This window comes from Oreochromis aureus, linkage group 11, assembly GCF_013358895.1.
Source record: "Oreochromis aureus strain Israel breed Guangdong linkage group 11, ZZ_aureus, whole genome shotgun sequence".
Classification (NCBI taxonomy): domain Eukaryota; kingdom Metazoa; phylum Chordata; class Actinopteri; order Cichliformes; family Cichlidae; genus Oreochromis; species Oreochromis aureus.
In genome coordinates this window covers 19,392,335-19,417,485 of record NC_052952.1, presented here as the reverse complement: position 1 = coordinate 19,417,485, position 25,151 = coordinate 19,392,335, and the positions used below count along the sequence as shown (strand labels likewise).

The 25,151-nt window shown below is 41.3% G+C and overlaps 1 protein-coding gene across 3 annotated transcripts in view; it reads right to left on the bottom strand.

Annotated features, from left to right (window-relative positions):
• Positions 1 to 25,151, bottom strand: part of galnt1 (UDP-N-acetyl-alpha-D-galactosamine:polypeptide N-acetylgalactosaminyltransferase 1) — a 57,588-nt gene that overhangs the window by 6,904 nt on the left and 25,533 nt on the right. For all 3 annotated transcript variants that reach the window (XM_039619670.1, XM_031753995.2, XM_031753996.2), the window contains exons 3-13: positions 17,468 to 17,607; positions 17,204 to 17,372; positions 8,259 to 8,425; positions 7,512 to 7,639; positions 7,332 to 7,411; positions 6,781 to 6,951; positions 3,306 to 3,423; positions 2,791 to 2,971; positions 915 to 1,054; positions 718 to 816; positions 475 to 609 (exon numbers count right to left, since the gene is read on the bottom strand). In XM_039619670.1, coding sequence (XP_039475604.1) covers positions 475 to 609; positions 718 to 816; positions 915 to 1,054; positions 2,791 to 2,971; positions 3,306 to 3,423; positions 6,781 to 6,951; positions 7,332 to 7,411; positions 7,512 to 7,639; positions 8,259 to 8,425; positions 17,204 to 17,372; positions 17,468 to 17,606 — 1,527 coding nt within the window. In that variant the 5' untranslated portion in view covers position 17,607. The remainder of the gene's footprint in view (positions 1 to 474; positions 610 to 717; positions 817 to 914; positions 1,055 to 2,790; positions 2,972 to 3,305; positions 3,424 to 6,780; positions 6,952 to 7,331; positions 7,412 to 7,511; positions 7,640 to 8,258; positions 8,426 to 17,203; positions 17,373 to 17,467; positions 17,608 to 25,151) is intronic.

The following is a 25,151-nucleotide window of genomic DNA, read 5'->3' as shown; positions in this document are numbered from 1 at the left end:
TTTTCACATAAAGACAACATCTGATGACCTCCCCTGTACCCTTAATGTAGAGTTTTCAAACCTACAGAAATGCTCTGTTGACCGTTAGAATTGTTTTTAACACTGGTAGCCCAGGTAAGCTGTACAGGCAGAGATTACCCTCATTGGCTATTGTTTTATTTTGGAAGCAGGCAGAAATATAAAATCTGACAGAAACCCCTCAGTTCAGAAAAGACAAATAAGGATTACCCCTAGTAGGCAAAACCTTGATCGTTCAAGGTTTTATTCGCAAGGAGGAAGATTTTAAACTTTGAAGAGAAGCTAATATGATCTCTCTTTCTCTAACTGCAGCGTTCTGGATTAACTGAAGGCTTTTCAGGCTGCTTTTATAATAAGCTGATAATAATGACTTCCAACAGTCCAGGTGATGAACATATGAACCACCTTTTCAGCATCACTTTGAGAAAATGCTTTTTTATTATGTCTTCCACTTACCAGAGGGTCATACTCCCAGAGCTGGTTGCCTTTGAGGTGATGGCACTTGAGCATCATGACGGGTCCGTTTAGCTTGGACACGTCTAGACACAAATCATCTGTCCTGATCTCCTTGTTGGCCGTATAGGAGAAAACCTGCACACATCACACACAGACTTTCTCTCTTTTTGTGCTGGGAATACCTATGTTGTCGTCAGTGTTCATCATTTACACATTTACAGCATTTTGTAATTTCTCTGTTACCTGGTTGCCTCCCATCCCGTGACAGTTGAAAATGCCGACCTTCTCGTTCTCCTTGCGGGCCATGTTGTCCAGACACTGGTTAGTCTCCACATTACGGATCTGAGCCAAACACACAGGAAACAAGTTCATTGCTTGAACATACACCCACACTGTTTGATCCATACAGATTCAAGTGTTGCTTGTGTGCGCGAGTGTACCTCTCCCAGGGAGTAATAGTGCCGAGGGATCTGGGAGTCAGGGTAGATGTTCTCCAGGTACCAACTGAAGGGTTTACACTGAAGCTTTTGCCTCAGAGCAGTGCGAGACGTGATGTCACCATAGTCTACTTTGGTCACACCTGGACACACACACAAAAAGGTCAAACAATACATTGCAAGCTCCCACTGCCCCGTGTGTATAAGCTTTATTTAAATTGTATCAGGATTAAGCAGCAAAGAGCCACACGCGGATCCGAAGCAGCTAAACTGAAGCTGATCAAAACCGCCAAATCGCTTGTTTGATTGTAAAGAACACGAAATAAGTTGAAACACCTAAAAAAAGAAAAAAGGGAGGTGCTGGGCTGAAAATGACCCAACAATGACAACAAACATGTGCCTGATGAAGAGCTGTGGAGGTCAATCGTCTTTTTTTTATATAATAACTGATAATAACTGCATGGAAAATGGAGCTTGCACACTGTGGGCCTCCAGTTTCCAAATAAAAAAACAAAAACCCTGTAACGCTGAGATGCCACTCAAATCATTTTGTTGAGTATTGAATCATGTTTAGAAAAGGTGCGGCCCTTTGGCTTGAATTCAGTGACGTTTGGCCCGTCTAGCAAGATAGTCCACTTCTTGTTTTTTCAGCACAATACTTCTACATGCTCAGTCAGCAGGACGTACTCACATTGGGGTATCGGGACCATGGGAAATCGTGCACTCAATTACTCCAATTATTAGCTTTGTCTTTTAACTTTGGGCCATTACCAACAATGACTTTCCCTTATATCTGTGCTTTCATGTATCCAGTCAGGTTAAAAGCTTATCCAGTTCAGGGTTGATGGGGGGATGGAGCCTGTCTTGGCTGACATTAGGTGAGATGTCTGGTAAAACAGAGATAAGCAACCACTCACGATCACATTAATCCCTAGTGGATTATTCCAATTTGGAAAAATCAATTAATCAAACATGCTTGTCTTTGGAGGAAATTTAGATTCAGGAGACAGCCTCTCTACTTTTAAGATTAGGCTTAAAACTTTCTTTTTTGAGCAAGCATATAGTTAGGGCTGGATTGGGTGACCCTGAATCCCCCCTGCTGGGAGTTGTGAGTGTTTCTTCTTCACTTAACTCATCTTTTCCACTCTATTTATACATCACTCTGCATTTAATCATTAGTTATTATTAATCTGTGTCTTCTGTAACGGAGGCTGCCTCAACCTGAGCCTGGTTCTGCTGTAGGTTTCATCCTGTTTAAATGGAGTTTTCCCTTCCCACTATCGTCAAGTGCTTGCTCACAGGGGCCGTCTGATTGTTGGGATTTTCTCTCTATTACTGTAGCGTTACAATATAAAGCGCCTTGAGGCCACTGTTGCTGTGATTTGGTGCTATATAAATAAAACTCAATAGAACGGAACTGAATTATGATCTCATTGTTATGCCCGGGAACTAATCTAATTAGGGCTGATGCTTTCTTCCAGCTCTGTAAGACCTCTATTAGAAAATTAGTCAGGTGATTGAAACAAGTGTAAGAATGAGAGAAGAGCGCCCCCTGTCAACAAAAGTGGGAGCGGTATAGATGTGTTCCACAAGGTGCTTTGCATCTAAAAATATTCTTCATTTCAGTAGCTCTGCTTCTCTTTTGGTTGCTTCTCTGTTGCAAGCTTGTGTGTGTGTTTTCATGCAAGTTAACACATGCTTTGTAGCGTGAAATTACTCCCCGCCTCCCCCCATCCTGCACTGTTGGGTCACCACAGCAATATCACGCAGTCAGCGGGTTAATGGATAGATCACACCTGTCACAGAGATTAACCTCCATGCACGAGCACATACATGAACGCAAACACGCACACAAACACACAAATGTGGCAAAACTCACCAGGAGAGATGATGTAGAAGAAGTTTTTAAATTCGTCCATCCAAACTTCGGCCAGACGCCGGTTGTTTTTGTTGATGATCTGTCCTGTTCCTCCGGGAAACGTATAGGGCGTCGCCTTTCTGAACACGTGACCCACGTGAGAGCACGTGACAATCTCTAGAGTCCCGCCACACTGCCAAATCTATGAGAAACAAGCCTTGTCAACACTAATTTAGAGAATAAATTGCAGAGTGAGACACACTGCAAGTCCTGGGCACTGAACGAGCTAAGACAGACCAGTGAACTCAGCTGGGAGATGGATGACGCAGACTGGTCCCGACTGTGCTGTGCCAGTCTGAATAAATTTGACTCAACACCAGTCGGGATGACGTCTGACGAAGTCTTAGTCAGGTCAACAATTTATTCAGAGAAGTCAATCTAGAGGTGTAACATCTGCGTGTGTTTCTGAACCCTAGCTGACACTTCTGAATGGAAGAATAAAGTCATGTCAGTTGTCAGTGGGTGTGTTCACTCACTCTGAAAGAGATTTCCAGGTTCTCTCCTCCCCAGATGTCCATGCCTGCGTCATATGTGCCAATCTCCTGGAAATAATCTCTGTCTATGGAGAACAAGCCGCCTGCCATGGTGGGAGTCCTGAACAGAGACATCGGAGAAAAGGTAAATTGGGAGAAAGGCAGGTTAGTGCCACTTAAACCACTGATGGCCGGCTTTTTAAAGGTCATCCAGTATCTACACATTCCATCAGGGTTTTATATTTCACTCCTCTCACCCCCTGTTATTTGCTGATTTCCTGTTTTTTCTCCTCTCTTCTCTGTTGCTGTGACAGTCATGTCAGAGTTAAACGGCCTCGAGGCCTCTTTCCATTTTCCCTCCCACTTACAGAACGGCTTCCTCCTCTTTAGAGCTTATTCTTCTCCACTGCCTGTTTTCGCTTTTGCTTAAAATCTCTTACAAAAACACAATATGTTGCACACAAACAGACAAACATATCCTGAACGCGCACAGACTGATGGTGCATGTCCAGCAGTTGGCTAAGAGCGGGAAATAATAAGCAACCCAGAAACGGAAAAACAAGTTTGTCAAACAGTTCGTAAAATGTGGCTTTATAATAAAAGACAATAACGACGAAGCCAACACAACAGATCTATGTATCCTTTCCTTTTTTCCTGAAGAGATATCAAAGCTTTCTAAATGCCCCAGCTTACAATAAATCACTATTTTTACGACACTCAAACACGTTGCAGTGAAACAAAGAAAACCTACTAATTTACAGCAAATCCTGGATTCTAATTAAAGTCATTTATCTAAACAGGGACCGGCCCTTACGTACATAAAAGCACGGTTTATCGTCTCAACATATCACAAGACTGAAATAAACAGAAACACTGCCACTGTATAAAGCATCAAAAGGTGGGTAATACTCAGCTTTGTGTTTGAAGGATACAATATCAAAATGACACATTTAGCAAGTTCAGAGAATTTCTTCAGATCTTTTCTGTTTGTTGTATTTTTTTAAAGTCCAACAGCGGCAAAGAAAACCTTCCCAAGTGAGTAGAGACTTCTGCACATTGCCGTAAATTACAAGGTAGATGAGCCCATAATAACTAGCTTAGCTGCTGATTTCCTCCTCTGCTGTCAACATATGCATATCCTCAGAGAGTGACAGCAAAAGACCTGCAGTTTGCATTGTCTAATGAAGAGAAATTCCCCCAGCAAATGCACGTGTGGAAGCTTGAAACCACATCAGCATTATTCTTTACAGTTTTTTTTTTCATTCTGCAAACTCCATACGTGCAATAATGTGAAAGCGCTCTGTGGCAGAACAGGGTTTTTATGTAAATCGTGTCATTAGTGGAAATTAATTTTCTGCCCTGACACAACAACCCAGTTTTGTTTTTTAGGCCACTTAAAAGACACCCTAAGGAAAATTTTGTCAAGCAGAACTGAGAAAAACAACCGAAATCGGGGGCGCGGGGTGTTACATAAGCTACATTATGTGTGTGTGTGTGTGTGCGTGTGACCTTGAATATTGGCATCAAGCATGCTTAGAAACAAGAGCAGGAAAAAGAGATGATAGACAGGCAGAAATAAGCTCTTGATTTTAGTTCCAAGGTCTACAAACAACAAAAAAAGCCCCTAAAAACAAAAAACACAATCTTACATAAACATCTTGCATTGAACAGAAGTGGAAAGTTCACTCTATTCTTTCAGTATTCCTGCCTTGAGAACCTGTTATGATGAACTGCAGCAGCAAACTGAATTGTAACATATACACTGTTTGTAAAGTGGTTTGATCGCTGGTATCCGGTTTAGGTAAATTCCTTTTTTCACGTAACCTAATGGAGATGTCAGGGCAGCTGTACAGCAGCAGCAGCAGCCATAGAATAAACAGGGATTGAAAAAGATAAAGAGTTCAGGGTTTTTGCCTGCTATAGGAAGGCTTAGGTGCAGTGCCTAAGTGTTTCTGATTAAAGAATGTAAAGGCCTTTAGGTAACATATCATATCAGTGAGTTTTATGCAGAGCTGGGCAGCCAGGAGCTCACAGTGTGAGCAGAGATCCTGGGTGGCTCCCTCTCCACGTAAAAGCAGGTGTCAGTGTTTAAAACATCTATGAAGGGGATGAGGCTTAACTATCCTTTGAGTCATGATAAGAAAGATTTTTTTAAAAAAAAGGTCAGTCTGGTGAAGTTTAATGACAGCAAATGACAGTGAGGTTACGTCGACGTGCCAGGCTGCAGTTCAGGTCTCTCTAGTTTTCGTAACTGAATTGGGCAGGGCGCTTGTTTTGGAGTGCATGTGTTTGCTTTCAACCGCTGTGTTGTTTCTGTGTCTTTGTGCCTAACAAAAGTGAGTGTGAAATACAGAAACAAACTAGGTTTAATAGCCTGAAACGGTAAACTGTGTTCATCAACTGCAACTTGGAAAAGATAACTGCTTCCCGTGTGTAAACGTGTTCATATGCACTTGCACAAAATAAACTTTTGGCTTTAATGCCGCAATATACTATCGTGAACTGCTGGAAGCAGTGATGAGAGCACAGGCAGACTGTGGTCATAAAGGGACGGACATGGTCAGCAACAATACTCATGTAGGCTTTGGTTTTTCTGTGATTATTAGTTGGTACTAAAGGGAAAACAGTTTGCCAAGAAAACATCTGCCACACTATTACATCACCACCTGCAGCCTGAAATGCTGTTATAAGACAGGATAGATCCATGCTTTCATGTTGTTTAGACCAAATTCTGATCCTATCATCAACTGAATGTCATAGCAGAAACTGAGATTCCTTAGACCAGGCAACATTTTTCCAAACTTCCAATCTTGTTTTGGTGAACACAAGCAAACTGTAACCTCAGTTTCCCGTTCCTAGCTGACAGGAGTTGCACCCGGTGTGGTCTTGTGCTGATGCAGCTCATCTACTTCATTCAGAGATGCTCTTCTGCACACCTTCCAAAATACCTTAGTCATTTGAGTTACTGTTGCCTTCCTATCAGCTCAAATCAGTCTCTGTCTTTTTTCCTCTGACCTCTGGCAACAACAAGGCACTTTCCCCAGATAATTTCCACTCACAGTTTTCTCTTTTTTGCACTATTCTGTGTAAACCAGATGGTGGTTTAGGAGATACTCCTTCAAAGTCACTTAAATCACCCTTTCTTCCTATTCTGATGGGGTGTACCAAATTTAGTGGCTTTTGAGTGTAGGACTCATTTTTTTCAGGTTGAAAGAAGGAGCAAACTGTTTCAAAGGATGGAGGGTTGCAGTAGGAGGACAGTGGTATCAGCTGTGACTGTGTGGCAAAGGTAATAGTTTACATGGGCCTCTCCGCAGAATTTAGTTAGGTCAGGACTAGCCCAGGGTCATAGATGTCCCTTGGTAAAATGAAAAGACTTAACTTGAAGCATAGAAACTGCTGTCAGTCTGTTTTATAAGTATGAAAAGGATAATAGCAATGAAATTTAAAGCTTCATCTTGCTGTGTGTACCACCCACCTGACAGGCAGCGTGCGGTCTCCTTTGCGGCGGTCCATCTCCCTTTGAGGTACAGGGTACCAGCGGAAGTTGAGCTTCCAGTTGAATCCTCCGTATGTCATGTCAGAGCCTGCCATGTACTCAAAGGTATCATCGCTGATAACATCGATAATGGGGCACACCACTGTTTTCCTACAGTAAACAGAAACACATCAGCACACACACATGCAGTACATCAACCTGCTGTTCATAACCCTGGGTGGACATCAATCAAGGCTAAACGCTCATTTGCAAGATGTGACAACTCCAGAACCAAATACAGTCATAAGCCAACTTCTCATCAGCTGTCACTCATCTCTCATTACACCTTTGTAAACCCTGTGCGTTTTCTCCATGTGCTGGTGTGAGTGTGTGTGTGTATACCTGCTTACGGGTAGCAGTAAACAGAAAATGAGTAATTAAGCGTAAGATAAACACAAGGGCAAGCCCCCTGCAGGCTCAACAATACTTTATTGATTTTCTTTTCCAGGCTTGCCAATGGTCTGCGTATCTTTCGTGTTTGTGTGCCTTACCTGTCTTGTTTGATGCGGGCAAGCAGAGGCTCCAGCCATCCTGTTGTGCATTCACAGTGAGCATCCAGAAAGGTTATGACCTGAGAACATGGAGGGAAAACATAAGACAAATCTAGCAGTGCAAACACAATATGGAGAACAGTTGCTGTGGATGTCACATGTGTGGACATGCGCACACACCTGGCCAGTGGAGATGGACGCTCCCTTGAGGCGTGCGCGGATGAGCCCGGACCGCTGCTCCATCCTCACGACTCTGACGGGGACTTCCAATTTTCTCACATACCTCTCCAACTGCTGTTTGAGGAAATCTAATAAATGCATATATAAACAGATAAGAATGCAAAGCAGGCGCCTACAAAACAAAAGCTGGATTACAAGCTGTTCCTCCAACCCACTCCATTTGTAGCAGCAGGGATCAGAGATAACTGTGTGCTTGCGTGCTTTCTTTCATGTATGTGCCTTCTCATACGATATCTCTTGTACCTGCAAGTAGATTCTCCATCAGTCTAAACACAAGTGCAAACATAAACACACAATCCGTGACCTGCACCATCCAACCTGAGGTCTCGTAAGGTTGCTTGTGCTGGTGGTAGTTGGTTGGGGTGGGGTGGGGGGGTGGGGGATTGAGGGTAATAACAGAGTGTAATCCCTGCGTCTGGCAAATTAAAGACCTAATCTCCCCCAAACAGGGATTAACAGTATTGCACAGGGTGGAGTGGCACACACAGCCCTCATACATGCACTGACTATCTCTTGGGCACCAGTACAGGCACATACACACATGTGCAAAAACATCTACCTACGCAGAATCCAGCAAAAATCATAGCTCTAAAAAATAGGCTAAGCCTCAAACTAGAGAGAGACTGAAGGAATTATCTGCAGTGAGTGTTAGTGTGCATGTGCGTGTGTGTGTATGTGTGAGTTTACCTCTCTCACTGGCATCATCCACCAGAACAATCTCCTCCAGCAGTGTGTGTGGAGAGCGGTCAATCACGGAGTGGACGGTTCGCAGCAGCGTGGTCCAAGCCTCGTTGTGAAATACAATCACAACGCTGGTGCGAGGAAGATTATCGGGGTATAACTTGTTCTTGCACCTAAAGCGGGTAAACAAAAACATGGCAAAAATAATCAAAAAGGTCAACTCCATGCTGCAAGGATACAAGAATATTCACAAGCATATTTCTACATATATAAATCTTTGGTTGGATCTCATCCTACATTTGCAAGTTTGGTCTGGTACCCATGTGAATTAAAGCAGAAAGAGAAACTGAGAAGGCCCAGAGACAGGCTACTAACTAACTGCATCTCTCAAAGAGATGCCACAACAGAACCGGTCCAGAAAACATACACTAGAACTGACATGATATTAAAGCCAGAATCTTGTACACAGAATATATGATATCAACCTGAACCTTTCATCTACTTCTGGAACAACAGATATGATTTAAAAAGGAACTCCTTGAACTTTTTTTTAGATGTAGACTCGTGGTCTGAAAAGTGAAGTCGGAAGTTCACAAATTCAATAAACCTGCATTTTCCCGAATAGACAACAGGGGGCACTTCCAAAAAGAAGTCTATTACAAAATGACCACACTTCTCATTTTGTTTAATACTTCATTAAACACGTTCCTCATGAGTTAACAGTCGAAATCAACTGTTTAAAGTAACAGTCAAACAAGCATGATGTTATTTTATATTTGCCTGGCCCGTTTAGGGATCTACGCTCCTACTATCATCTATGGCCACAGGCTGTGAGCAGTGACTGAAAGAATGAGACTCCCGATAGAAGAGGCAGAAATGAGCTCAAATGGTATCTGGGTTTGGCATTAGAGTCAGGGTGAGGAGCTTTGTCATTCGGGAGGGGCTCAGAGTAGAGCCGCTACTCCCCCACATTGGAAGAACCAGATAGGATGTTTCAGGCATGTCCTACAGCAGGGGTGTCGGACTCCAGGCCTCGAGGGCCGGTGTCCTGCAGGTTTTAGATCTCACACTGGGTCAACACACCTGAATAAAATGATTAGCTCATTACCAGGCCTCTGCAGAACTTCAAGACATGTTGAGGAGGTAATTTAGCCATTTAAATCAGCTGTGTTGGATCAAGGACACATCTAAAACCTGCAGGACACCGGCCCTCGAGGCCTGGAGTTCGACACATGTGTCCTACAGGGATGAGGCCCCATTGCATGCAGCAGTAATTAAATCCATCGGCTGGCTGGGGGAAGGTATCAGGGTTGGATGGTTGGATGGATGGATGTCCTATGGATGTGGCTCACTTGTGATTGACAAATCGCGACCATATGGGCACACAGCGTTAGTCACCCAAAACAGAACTAAGCAAAACTAATGAACGCTGTCACAGTAGCTCGGTACATCATTTATTTACAGTATTCTAAAAGACTTTGGGCCAAAAAGTTTCGAAGTGGTTAGAAAAAGGTTGTTGTATGCTACTGTGTAACCATTTGTATCTAAAAAACAGACTTGGTATAATTTCAGAAATTGAATTATATTTTAAATTGGTTATTAATCTACAGTCTGCTTATTTTAATTACGTCTAAATTTCGAAAATCTTCACTGTCACCAAACGCTTTGTGTGTAGAATGATACAAAGTTGCTTAGCACAAGGCAAGCTCACTCAAGAGTGCATAACCGCACAGCACAAATGATGAAAGAGCTGAAGATACAACATGAAGCAGAAACAACAAAAAATACAAAGGAGCAAAAAGAAGAGGTGTGTGAGATGCATGAAAAACTAAAAACAGACAAGGTTTCACAAAGGCAACAATACAGGCAATAAGTGAAACTGCAGACTTGATTTTAAACAGACAAACATGAACTTGCAGACACCGAACAAAGAAAGGAAAAAGGAAAAATCCTAGGAGACACATAACAATCCGGGCTCTGTGCGACTGTGAGAGCTGCAGCTACATCGACTTTATGCAAGAGTTAAAAAAAAGGAGAAGAATTGGAAAAAGAAAAAAAAAATCAACTAAACCACATTAGACAGTCCTAAAATCACTCAGATCATCATTTTGCTCCTTGTGAAAAATCATCGTAATCAACTTCAAAGAAAACTGAGGGCGAATAATAAACGAGCATCCGAGCGTAAATCCCCAGATTTAGACCGAGAAAGACAGAATTAGTGGGTCAGCATGATCACACTTGATTAGTGATATTAATTAGAGTGTTAGTCATTATCGTTGCAGTGTGGAGTGCACACATCAAACTCTCTTACTGAGAGACAGTGAAGGATGGAGTTGCCCAACACAGGACAACAGGCACAAGAAGACGAATATTAGCGCAGTGAAGACAGTGAGTCACATCTTTTTAAATAGCTCTCCACAGTATTTCCAGAGAAACACTTCATTTTAAATGGTCACATTGTCAGGTATACACTGCTTAGGCCAAAGGTGTCAAGTTCACTTCTGTTCATGGCTGGGCCTCATACATACGCAGTTTGATCTTAACAGCGCCGGATCAGTAAAAACATTGCATAATACCCAATTATATTAAAAAAAAAAAAAAAAAACCACCTCCAGATTTGCCCCTTTCTTTTAGTGCAAAAAAGTCCAAACAAATTTTGAAAAGGCTCACACTTAATGAACCATCCAGCTATAAAACAGATGATTCACGTTCAGTCAGTCCGCTGTCATTACAAAGAAACGCTCCTGTCGTAAATCAAAATAATGTGTGGGCACGGCTCCTTGGCTGAAGCATCCCGCTTCAGTGCGGCATGGCAGGCCATAGGTAATGTCTTTGTCAGGCTGTAAAACTGATGATGATTCAGACCTCTGGCTCCAATTAAATTAACAGTTCAGACAATCTCCCTCAAGACTTGATCCATTTCTAATGATTTATGACAAAATACTTCCTGGTGCAAAACAATAAAAAGTTAATGCTCTTCTTATCTGCAATTTCCAGTTCGCAAAGCAATCTAGTCCCCTGGATTGGACCTTTTGTCGGCTCAGTTTTGGCCTGTATGTCTGACGCTTTAGGATTTAGGCACAAAGTTTGCACAGTTTACATTAAATCTGACAATTTTAAGGTTGATTTCAGTTCAGTATGAAAATCAGCCTTCCGATGTCTTCTTGTCAGCCTTCTTGCTCGATGTAGCTACTCCAAGACTATGTCTCTTCACTGTAGCTGCCTTTATTTGCTCATAACGTTTTATTGCACTAGCTGTAAAGCAGCACAGATACCTGCTACTACAAATAAACGTTTAAAATGAATTTTCAGAAATTCTTCCACTATTTTTTAGGTTGCCTTGAGTTATAAAAACCATCAAAATCAGTTTAGGGGTCACATTAAAACTCCTTACTGCTGGCCTTGACAGCTTTACTTCAGTGTTACACAGACTATAGTAAATGCTGCATAGAGGACTACCTATTCATACTGCATACAACATTCTTTTTTTTAAATGCAAAGTAATTTCTTAACAGGTTTATGTTTACCAAAATTAAGTAACACGTTCCACTAAAATCCCTGTGAATACTATATATTAAGTAAGGGTTGGTGGGTCACCTGGTTAGAGTTAGAGCAGACAGAGAAACATCTGTACACACATCTGTAGGTCAAGCAAAAAAGCGTGGCCTGCCATGACACCTGCATGCAAGCACTCTGATATACAACTGTCTCACACTCTAAGTGTTTTGTAAGTGTTGGAGGACGAAACTGAAAGCAGCCCGACATCCTTCCTCTAACAAATTCAACTCTTACAAGAGCCAAATGGAATAGGATCTGATTTCCTCCATCTTTATAACTCCCCGCCCCCCCCCCCGCTTGTGATCATCCTGAGCGCTGGAATGCTTCCTCTCTCTCTCTGCGGCTGATTCTGACTCAAGGAATGCAGGAGCGACAGAGGAGAAGAGGTCAAGAGTGTATTCTCTCCTGCAGCTGCCCGTGGAGCACGTTAAAAACACAAAGTAATTCTCAGTGTTTGGCGTGTGCATGTTCGTATGCTCGAAAATAGGGAGGTCGATGAGCACACAGGATGATTCACTGTAAAAACAGAGACAGCCTTCGAGTCTTTTAATGTTTTTCTAAGGTGGCTCATTATTTCTCGCACACATGAAAAAAGCATGACTTAAGGCATGATCTTTGGTGTGTAGCAGAGGAAAAAGAAGGCAGTGTGTCTATACACAGCTAGTCGCAAACATGTTTACTTGTATTAGCTTTTTTTTTTAAAGAGCAATTGTAGGGAGTCCTGTGTACTCGAACAGTCAGGGTGGCGGAGCAACATTTGGCAACGGCAAAGCAAGCTAATGAGTTACAGGCTGCGTCTTCAAGCAGAGAATTGCGGGGATATTTAACATGGGCGTGCGGACTGGCTTTAATTAAACAGCATTATTGTTGCAACATTACACACACACACACACACCAATAAAAGTCTGCATTCTCAAAAAACAACAAAAACAACAATGTAGTCATCATAAAAAAAAAAGCACAAAATGTCAGAGTTTTCTGGAAGGTGTGGTCATGGAAAGTATTTTCACATAGGCCTACTGTAAATCCACCCAGACACATATAGAATTACACGCACACGCACACACACACACACACACACACACACACAGGCGTGACGGTAACGTCAGAATGACTTGTTCTCCACTGTTCTTTCTGCACTTAATGACTGCATTGCTGACAAGAATGAAAATGAAAGCAAGTAGCGATCTTAGGCCGGGGCGTGTGGATGTCATAAGGCCTGCATTCTAATTGGCTGCTGCACAAAAAAGAGCCCGATCATTTCCTTGGACGACTAGATGGTGCCCTTTAGAGTGACCTGACAAAATATAAAGCTCATCAAATTGAATCTCTTGCACAAGTTTGTTAAAGTCCAAGACAAGACACTGGTGAAAATTCTGCCAAGGCTGCATGTTACATTCAAAATGCCTGACTTCCTGTTGGGCCCAAGGTATGGCTCAAAGCTCCAGGCTTTTTGTCTATCTTAAGATGTTACACAAGACAACATAAATGCAGATTAAATATAGTGCTGGGGTGGCTTCACTGAAATATTGTAGGTGGCACAAAACAGCCATTTTGCCACACTGACGTGCAAAAGCTACTAAATGTAAACTGCACCAAAGGTGATTCATGGAGAATTTCCATGGCCCTAGGGTGGACTGCCATAATCTTCACACTAAAGCATCATCAAGGCTTTAAGCGCCTTGATGTAACTGTTGTGATTTGGTGCTATGGAAATAAAGCTGAGCTGAACTGAAGGCTTGAAGTTTATTCACAGAACTTTTCAGGTGAATATGGTGAACCTGTGAGGAGTTCATCAAAATAAAATTGACATTTCCTGTTCCCACTGGCTGGTGCTCAAAATATCATTGACTATTGGGATATAGATGTCTGAATCTTATTAAGTATCAAGTTTGGAACAGACTGAACAAGGTCTATTTCAGTTATACTATTTTGGCTCCTCGTGGCAGCACATCAAAGTCTGGAATTCCACCAGCGGATCCACCATTTAATAAAAAGTCACAGCCTTCATAATAAAGTAACATTAACTCCTTGAGGGTTATCTGGTCAACATTGAATGCGCTGATCCTGCCTCGATCAGAGTGTAAAACATGGTAAATACTGTCATATATGAACTCTTATAAATCACGTAAAGCTTGGGGCTAGTTGGACAATTTATGTGTGAATTACACATTAAAATTTAATGCTGAATGACTAAAACTCGCCACTGCATCACGGACACGGCAATCAACAGAAAGTCGAAAGCTTCACAATTTAGCATGACCAAAGTCTTTAGTTTAAGACTGATCAAATATGAAGATGATTAGATTAAACTATGAGGAGATTATTAAAGTAAAATCCCCTGAAAATGGCCAAACAGTCACATGTGCACCAAATTTCACACAGGCACTACTGTATGTGTCAGGTATTCTTGTGCAGACCCATAAAATATGTAAATTTTCATCAGATTGACACATCTAGAAACCAAGATGAGTTCTGAGCATGTCCGGCTCTCAAAAAAGCCAGATTCATTTGACAGAAACATAATAATGCAACAAATTAATTACAATATGGCCTTCGCACTGTCAGCGCTCGGGCCTTAATAAACCATAAGTGAGTTTTTTCCCACCTTTAAAGTATCAGCTAATGACAACCTCATTTGTGATGAATTCAGCCAGTTTCCCTAAACTTGCTGATCCACACACAAATACACAGTGAAATAAACACAAATGCATGCACTCCTACACACACGCAGCCACACGTTCCCTTGCACGATATTGACTCTGTCTTATCTACTAATTGGAAAAGCAGATAGACGGAGGGAAGGCTGAGTGAAAACACACCTAGTAATCAACTCTCGCTCAAAGACTAAAACCCATTTCACGGATCAAGGTCCTCTTACTCTCCTGCCTGTCTACTGTGCATGTGCCCCTGCCTGTCACTGTTGCGCCTCTCAGTCAGTCTTCCTCTCCATCGCTCCAAAAACCTTCATTTCTGATGCATGTTCCTCTACTGAAGCAAAAAAAAGGGGGGGCTGAGCTGCTTTCCACCTCCCTGAGCTAACCTTGACATATCTTTTCAGCTGTTGGCTGGATGCACATCGTCTGCCTGTCTGAAGACTGAACAACCTTCAGCCTAAAACCACTGGCACTCACACACAGACACAGTCAACACTGAAATTCTGCTCATACGATATATGAATTACACACATAACTTAATATTATAAAAGTGTTGCTGAAAAAAACATTACATCACTAAAATGATGCTTTAGCTGTTGTGACAGGGTTTAGGATTTATTTATGGGCAGCAATTGCGTAAATATGACTGCCCACAGTCACCACATGTTCATTCATGAGTTTACAGAAACCTCTCAGAATAAAAGTGCTCAGAATGGTGCTTTCATTCACTGATTGCACACCACCTGCAATATTAAGACACAATTACTGTTGGGTTGCCTTTGTCAAGCAGTTTTACAACACATTTAATAAACACAAGCACGGCTCTGCTTTACTTCTTTGTGACTGTGCTAATGAAAACTGTTCCGCTAACACTTTATCATCATCAGCTGGATTTAACAGCAGCCTTGAATGAATGAATGAATCGCGCTAAAACCACATGCAGTCACAAAAAGAACATTTTCACAGGTATCAATGCAATCCTGTGAAGAACTAGGTACACCCTCACTGCTTCCATAGGAATTAAGAGTGTAAATAGCAGATAGGTGCACTTGATTAACTGATCATCAGCAGGTGTGAGCACCTCGAGTGTCGGAGATTTGCTGGTCTGGAGCATTCAGCTGTGTACAATGTTCCCAGGACTGGATGTCCCAGCAAACTCACCCCAAGGTCAAACTGTGCCAATGCTCAGAGAAACTGGCAAAAACCCAAGAGCTTCATCTCAGACTCTTCAGGCCTCAGTTAGCATACTGAATGTTAAAGTTCATGACAGCACAATTACTAAAAGACTAAATAAGTATGGCTTTTTTGGCGAAATTCCCAGGAGAAAGCTGCTTCTCTTTAAAGGAACACTGCAGCATGGCTTAATTTTGCAAAGTTGCATCTGAGGGGAAAAAACCCCACACACAATTCTTTTGGAACAATATCTTTTCAACAGACAAACTAAATGAGAAGATGTTTGACCATAATGGTCACGTTACGTTGGTGAAAACTAAACAGAGCACATCTGCAACTATCAGCACAGCTGGGCTTGTTTTGCTTTAACCAACCTGGGCACCTTGCAGTCACTGAGTGTTCTGGAGTTAAATGTGAGGACATCTGTGCAATAGATAAAGCTTGTACCAAATTGGGTCAGGCTAAAGGACAATGATCCAAAAACAGCAACAAATCTACAATAGAGCAGCATAAAAAAAAAGGATCAAGGTGCTGAAATGATCCAGTCAGAGTCGAGACCTCAACCTGACTGAAATGCAGTGGTGGGGCCTTAAGACAGCTGTGAAAAAACCCTCACAAACATCAATGAACTGAAGCAACATGGGGGCAATAATTCTTAATCACTGATGTGAGAAACATATACAGTCACAGAAAAACTGATTACTTCCAGTTACTACAACTAAAGGTGGTCCTATAAGCCATTTAATCACAGAGCCCTGTGTAAACTTCCCTTTTCATATGACCGTATCTCCTGTCATGAAATCCTGCACACTGATTCTCACCAGAGCTCAACTGGCAGTTTTGAAACCAACACAAATGGTGCTCAGCAGAGTTTTTTTTAACACAGTTTGAAAGCTCGCCAAAAACATTTGACTTTTAAATGTTTTTTTCATGAACACCATTCTCAAATGATTTGCAAAACGGAAAAACAGAAGCTGGTTGAAACTGGAAAAAAAATAAGAAAATGAATTGTGGGAAGCTTTGTGAACACCACAAAAAACCCAAAACAAAACACAAACATTACATCTTTGGAAAAAATTCTGCTGTCTGTCCGATGTTTAGGTGGCACTGGATAGATTTGACATGTATAATTTTCTGTTATTAATATTAACATATAATGATTTATGTTTATACTTACTACACAACATAACACAAAGAGGTTATTAGGCCATGCTTCATGCAATATAAATACCGAATTAGGAACTCCTGACTGTTTTTCAGGAAGTTCAAATTCCCTTGAGATCTTTGAGGGCACCACACCCTCTCTGCTCTCCGAGTATCAAAGTTTAATAACTTCCTAACGAATACTCAGAGGTGCTTCTAACCTACATTTATTTTTGTACGTTATCCCATTTTAAGATATGACATTTTTGCTTGACATTTTTTTAAATCTCCTATCTAAAGGTTTCCTAATTTTGTTATACTGTATAAGTCATGCCATTTAATAATAAACACTAATAAAAAATGTATTATTGTTATAGTCATGACAAAACAGAGGACTTGTTGCTGGGAGAGGCAGCTCACCCTTCTAGGCGGACGTCAGGCAGCGAACGATTGAGAGCAATCATCTCCGAGGCCATGAGGTTGAACTGGTTGATCTTAAACATTTCTTTCATTTTCTCCTGTTGCTCTTTAGGGATCACCACAGGTTTCCCTCCTTCACCAGGCCCATCTCGCGGTCGGGACATGGTGTCTACAGAGGAAAAATATTCAGCTTTTCAGACTCAATGTTTGACAATGTCATAAAAATGCATCTGTGTATGGCTTTGTGTGGTGATACACCCTCACCGTCTCTCCCGGGCAGTCCTCTCTCCTTCTTGTCATCACACTTGTTGCACTCGCTGAAGTAGAGCAGAATGAACATGTCCAGCATCACCCAGACCAGAGAGGTGGCCAAAACCACCTTACAGTAGGCGAACCTCCGCATCCTGAAAATGTAGAGAGAGAAAAAGGGAGGGGGGCAGAAATATTAAAGCTTGCTAAAGTGAAACGTAATGGTGAGCTCTGAGACGTACACACCATCAGAGGGTTTCTTAGAAAGCTTGGTAGAGGAGGCAACTCTTCTCATATCTTTGCCACCTTTCTACTCAGTTCACTCAGCGTTTAGCCTTCCTACAGCTCTGAGCCTCAGAGTGCTGGAAACACTTCCACCTGTCCATCAGTCTGTCTGACTCCTGTCTCCTATCTGTCAAGCTTTTTATCAGGGCCCCTCTAAGCGGTCATCTCTACACTCAGTGAGCTTCTCAAAATGACGGACTTCTGTCTTACTGGAGAAACAAAGCAATAAATCTATGAGGGTGGTTAGCTAAGAACAATGAACGTTTATATTTGTTTATAGAGTGGAGTTATAGAGTGTTTTGTTTTTTAAAGGCAGTGGTTCCAAAATTGGGCTGCCAAAGAACATCAGTGTACTAAGTCCAAGTGTGCCTTGGGACTTTGTGACAACCATACATAAATATTGCATTACACAACTGCACAAAGACACACAAATGAATTTTTAATTTCCTGTGTGTTGACAAATTCTATCCACTAAAAAAATAAACTAAAAAACAAAATCCCAGAAAAGTCTGTTTGTACAGTTTCTGGATGGTGCATATTACAAATATTTGACACATCAAAACCTATGATTGAGTCAGGACTGACAACAAGGGGGGAATTCATTTTTATGGCAAGTTAGCCACAACTATCCAATGCCAAGGGCCCCACAGCTAAACAAAAGGGAAAAATTAAAACTGCATGTAGATGGTGTCCTGTAAGCTGGCCATCTTATAGCTTCATTGTGTCAACCCACTCCCCCCTGCCCCCCCGGCCTGCGTGCGTCATCTGTTAGGAGAAGCTGGCTCAGGTTGACATGCCAAGCAAGTTAAGGAGGCACTTGGAAACCAAACATCCTTTTTGAGAGACGCTTGGCCCACTTCAAAAAGAGAGCTGGATTTGAACCAAAGGAAGGTAAACTGTTTGTTGGATTGCGGGAAAGTGTCTGATAAGGTGTTGGAGGCAAGGTGCCAGAGGACCTTGTGACACATTCTTTTAGAATATTACAGGTGTTGTATGGTAGGTCCAGGTGGTGCAAAAAAATGCATCACCACGCACTACAATCAAAAGAAGAACTGATGACATCAGACTCAGAAGCTGTTATACAGGTGGGACTTGAAAATCTGTCTTGCCCTTTGGGCACAAAAAGTTTAAAAACCAATGTTTTACGATATCTAAACAACACTCTAACTACTTTCCAGTTCTACACAACAACCATCTAGTATATCAGTATTCCCAAATACCCTGCAGGATATGAGCCAATCTACCCTTTGTACATTTAACATACCAAATCCCTGTGTTCTAAAGTGCAGTCAGACACCCACTCAAAGGTAAGCACAAACACACACACACACACAGCAGAGAGGGGAGCTGTGATAGTAATTGCTTTTCGTTGGCAGGCAGCAAGAGACAAGACACAGCCACATTAAAATTCCACTGCTCCCCTTTCCTTCTCTCCTCCAGCACCATCTCCCCTCTCTTTGGCTGATTCTCTGCCTCAATGATCCCTCAGGTTGCAGCAGCACAAGCAGAAGGGAGAAAATTAATTTGGCCACGGTGATTTCTCTCGTGCCCCTGGGAGGCAAAAAAAGGCGTTTGTGCACAGCTAGCTTAGCTTAGCATAGTTTAGGTTTGCTTAGCAGCCAGGGAAATAAGAGAACTGCAGAGCAGCGTTTCTAAATTCCACCTGATAGGATTCTGGAAGCACAAAGTGCCGTGCACAGCAGAAAACAAGAGGGAAGATTTAACTGTTTGTCTTTCCTCAGACTTCTGTTCCTGTGAGTCAAGTAGTTTTAGTGTTCAGGTTAGAGCTGTACTGTCTGTATATGATGTGCATATATGTAGTAATGGGATCGGATTCGAGAACTAGAATATCAATACCTGCTTCTGTTTCAGATAATAAAACACCTGTGGGCCTTTCCCTCACACAGAAAACTGATCAAGAATCAACAAACAAATAGATAAAGAATCCGACCTATTAGCAGAATCAATAATGACACTGGTATTGATGAAATTTTATCAATAATCATCACTAATGTACTCTCCAGCAGAGTTGGGCAAATTACTGTTCTCGGATTAAAAGCTGACTCAACTGGAGGCGTAAATTTAAAAAGGTCTTGTCAGCTTGTCTTGTACTTCACAGCGTTTTGTAACTTTGCAAGATTTTATCTCTCAGGTTGACACGCGAAAAAATTGGTGCAGGGCAACCACCAGCACATACACGCTTAACTGTGATCTCTCACCCCCTGAGGAGAGAAAAAAATTCAATGAAATCTATTGAACTGCTGCACCACAGCTTTTGACAAGGTTAAAATGTAACATGTTACATCAGTTTATATGTTGCCACTTAGCCACTCAACCAGTTTCAGTCTGAGTAAGGTATAAAAGAAAACAAAGTATTTATTGCAAACCGCTTCATATCAGCCTTGAGCAACATTTCCTGACCATCACTTGTGCAGCTCACTGTTAGATAACATCAGACACGCGAAAAAAAAAATTAATTACAAGATTTTTTTAATAAGAAATAAAAATGTTTTAAAATAAACATTAAACATCTGTTTTTAATATCTGTAGGGGAAAAGCAAGTTCAGGGAAACTCTTGTGAGGATATAGTAAGCGGGATATTGTAAGCTAGTAACGTAGAGCTTAACATAGATGCGTAAATCATAGATATTTACACACAAAACACTTCAAACAAATACGTTTTGTGTATATCATTACTGTTTAAACTATCATATTTGTGAAGGACTATTTTAAGAAGTAGAAAAATAACTGTGTTTTAAATATTTCCACTAAACAGAAGAAAAAATGTGAATGTGAATAAAAATTCAAATGTTGTATTTCTGAATGAATGATAGAAAAATATTTTCGGTAATATAACAAATAAAAACTGTTTAATTGTCATCAAGTGGAAACTTCCTGACCTGGGAAGAAAAAAAAATACTCAAACCAGGAAGTAAAGCTCTTTAGATGTTAAAACCTCCAGAGCTATACCAGAAATAAACATCTTTACAATCTGGTACAAAGAAAATGTTTGGTCTCCATTACTTTTCTTTGAAAAGGCAGCATGTGAACTGTACAGGAAGCGAATCTTTACGTAACCAACAAATTATGTTCCATTAGGGCCTAATTAAGTCATAATTAATGCAGTGGCTGCCTTTAGTTACTGGTGGCTACCAAAACAGGCCTGCAGACAGGCCAAGGCCTGATAGGCTAGTCGACTGCAGCTAATCGAGTAATAGAACTGGACTTCTAGATCATGTTTGTGGTGTTAAAGCAAATTTACGGAACTTCTCTGACAGCTGGAAATAGAACCATTTAGAGTGTGAGAATCTTTTAGTTTTGTTTTACTCACACTACTGCACAGTCTGACCTGTTCATGCTCTCTGCAGACTGATATAATTTAGACGGTCGCTTAGATAAGGTCTGCATGCTAAAAATGGGCCACTTTAACCTAGTGGTTGCTAGGACACATAATGACACCATGATGTCTGATATGGATAAAGCTCTTCAGCTCTACAATGCATCTGTGTGGTAAATTTGTTTGCACAGATTTTGTGTATTATAGTAAGATGTTAAAACTAATTAGTACACATGTGTGAGTGTGGACGCAAAAAACCCTTCCAGCATTAGTTACCATAATAACATAATCATTCATTATATTTTCTTTTAACTGGCTCCAAAAAGCCCAAGACACAACGGGTAAAATGCCAAACCCAAGACTTCAAAATCATCTCCACATCTATCTTTTATATACAGTCTTGCTATAATCCCTAACATCTTTATATACAGTTATACAAGAAACAAATGTTTAATAGGTGATCATTGTGGCATCTGGCAGTCTGTAGTCATGCATGACTGAACGAGAGCTACAGCAGTTGCTGCGTTCTGTAAAGCTGCTACCGTACTGAGTGTTGAACAGTGTAGTATGTTCACATTACTAACATTAGTTATGGTTCACAGCAGAGGTGCTAGAGGTTTGTGCAGCGATATTGGTGAAAAAGCTGAGTGGACATACCAAATTACCATGCTATAGGATGTGTTATTGTATCTCTTTATAGCTCTCACATTTGCTTTTCCGTTGATGTTATCTTCTGTTGTTTTTTCCTGTAAGCCACAGTGCAGGACCCAGGTTTTCCCCGACCACATCTGTAATGCACTTTAAACTCAAACACAGCTTGGTCTTTTGCCACAATTTGGACTGTTGGAGGGAGAAAACAGTCTGAAAACCATCATAAAAGGAAACATGCCAGCTATAAAATCATCCCTAGTAGATTCCTGGAAAATAACGATTTGGAAAATTCACAGATTCTCCCGGATGTCCTGAAGGAATTTACCGGACTGTTTATCTCACTTTTTTCCATCCTCTCAAAATTGTTGAAATTCCAGGACTAGCAGGAAGCCTGAATTTTAGTACTCGCTCTGCAATCTCTGTCCTTTCTGTTTCACTGACAGCTGCTAGACTGTGTCGGCCTTGCTTGACCTTTATGAAACAACAACACAAAAGGATACAAAGTAGCAGAATCTTGGATATATTTCTCTCTTCACCTTTTCTGGCGAAACACATACATAGCAGAGCTCTTATATGAATACAGACACCAACATCGGAGCCTTCCATCACAGAAAAACTTACATATTCCTGTTCACAGCATCATGTCAAAATGCTGTCAGATGGATGTCAGCTTCTTTCCGGAGATGCCATTTGATCACAGCGAATGTAGACAGCAGTGCTTCAAGCAACAGATACATTAAATAAAAGCACGCGCACGCACACACTCTTGCTTACTGCTGTCTCTCAGCCATGCCCCTCCACTCACTGTATTTCTAATCAGGCATGGCAGAGGACACCTCCGGTCTCCCTGCCGCTCTCGGCTCTGCCTCTCTGTGTGAGTGTATGTCAGTTTAGTTTATGTTGGGTGCTAGTCTCTTTGAAGTCTCTTTTAAACAGCCTGGTTTCATATGACGTTAAACAGACACACAACTCTCCATCGTTCTTATTAATCCATTAGCATACCGCACTTCCTCCATCTTTCTTTTAAACCTCCATCCTGGTCACCGTGCACTCTCGTTCCCAGACACCCCACCCCCACTCCCTCCCGTTTCTCTCTTAGTGATGTTTTCTCCTTTCAAGAGCGGTTGCCATCACTACTTCCCTACAAGAACACAATTTCCCCCTTCACATCCTTCTCTGTGTCTCTCTTCATCTTCCCCTCCTCTCCTTTTCTCCACAGGCTTAATCCCCCTTTAGAGATTGCACAACCACTATTTCTCACAACCACTTGGAAAAACTCAGCAAGAGGATCCAGCACTTCGCTTGCTTTAGAATTTATGACTGTTAGCGAGGATCCTCCCTTCTAGGGATTTCATGTTGATATGTATAAAAGAATATTCAGAGGAAGGGAGGGAGATAGTACTGTATGTGAGTGAGGGCAAATGAAAGAGATCATGAGTGTTACTAATAAACACAAAGTTTGTCCTGTTAAATATGTTAAACTACAAACATGGGTCCTCTGTATAGCATAGTTTTGTTTTCATCATAAAATGAAACCAGTTTTTTTTTTTTTTTGTTTCTAAAAATGTCTAAAAAGACATGCTCCCTTTTTGAAGCTTCTTCAAGAAGAAAACCAGAGATGGTGCTATTCAGGTGTACGAGTTGTCCTTGGGTCATATAGGCTTGATAAGCTCAACAGTTTCCAAGACAACGCTGATGGGAGCGCTGATTTTCTGAACAGTCGTAATGCATCTCAATTGGAGCAGAACAAGGCTCAGGCTAACATTAGGAGAGGGAAATAGAAACAGAACACGGTGGCCTGAAGCCCCGTCTTCATGCTTCTCTAAGGAGTACACAGGCGCCTGAGGCAAATCAGCTGGGTTCGCTTAATATCCAGATCATAACCTTGACTGCAGAATATAGACTGGTCCCGTCGAGGAAATAAAACAAGCCAAGGACTGGGACACGACTGAGAGAGAGTGAAAGAGACCTGCCATCAGTTAACAAAGAGAAAGGGAGAGAAAATATACGCCCTGTCCATCTAACAGTGGGCCTAAAAAACATCCCGAGCACTGTACTTCTATGGCATACTGCTGTCTACATACATTTGCCAGAGTTACAGGCTACATTGTATGAAATGAAGACGATTCAGACTAATGCAAAATCTAAGACACTTTAATGAACAACCCAGCACACACACACAAAAACACACAAAAAGAGTTTGTTTAGGCTGCAATCTATAATTAATTAACCACAAGATTCATTGGCGACAGTGGATATTAGTTGATATTAGTGCAAGCCTGTAGAGCTCAAAGAATTCAATCATCACTTAAAAATCCCCCATGAGTCAAAATATCATTTTCCCAGTCGAATCACGACATGCTCTTAGCTGCATCAGTGGAAATAGATAAGGGAGATGGAAACAGTGTCAGAAAAGGGCAGTGGAGGTCAACTCAATCCTGTTTCCTGCGCCGATGCTCTCTGCTCCAGCGGAAAATACATGCAAAGTTAGCTAAACTAGTTTCTGAACCAAGAGCTACAAACTCTAAGGCACTAAAACGGGTTCAACTTTCTATTAATGTAGGATGTCAGGAGTCAGGCAGCTGCTCTGCAGATGGACAGGATTGCATTATTAATAGGTTATGAGTGAGGCTCTGAGATTGATTACTGATTTATGTCCTACATTTTTTCTCAGTTTTTTCCCCTTCTAACTGACTAATATTTTAAATTTTAATGGGTCTCAATGATCAGTGTTAGATGTTTATTTAGAAAAACTCTTATATTATTTTATTTAATCCATTTTTTAACATGGATCCCGTCTCACATAGCACCTCTGTAAACCGGCTTACTCACTTCGATTGTCTTACACGTGTCACATGAATTCTTAATGATTTTAACTTGACTTTTTGACTTGATGGACATTCTTTTTTCTTTTTTTTTTTACTCATGTGTGATCTTTGTTTTGAAAGGGGCTTAAAATAACAATGATTATTATTTATATACACTTGCCGGCCATTTCATTAGGTATACCTGCTTTAACAGTAATCTACTGGGACTTTCCCACCATCTGGAGTTCACAAAGAATGGTTTAAAAAAGAGAAACGATTGAGTGAGCAGCAGTTCTCTGGGTGAGAAAGCCTTGTTGATGTCAGAGATACAGGAGAATATACAGACTGATTTGAGCTGATAGGGACACCTCGTTGAATCTCTGCTATGAAGAAATAAGGCACTTCTCAAGGTAAAAAGGAGTCCAAATCTGGTACAAACAAGGTGTACCTAATGAAGTGACCAGCGAATGTATTTGGAAATGACAGATAACGCATGGTTAAAGAGCAGTATTGATAATGGCCTTGCTATGGCCTCAATACTGATATTAGTAATGATCTAAAAATAATCAATACACCAAAATCAATATCGCGTTATTCTCTTTGCAGTGATGATTGTGAG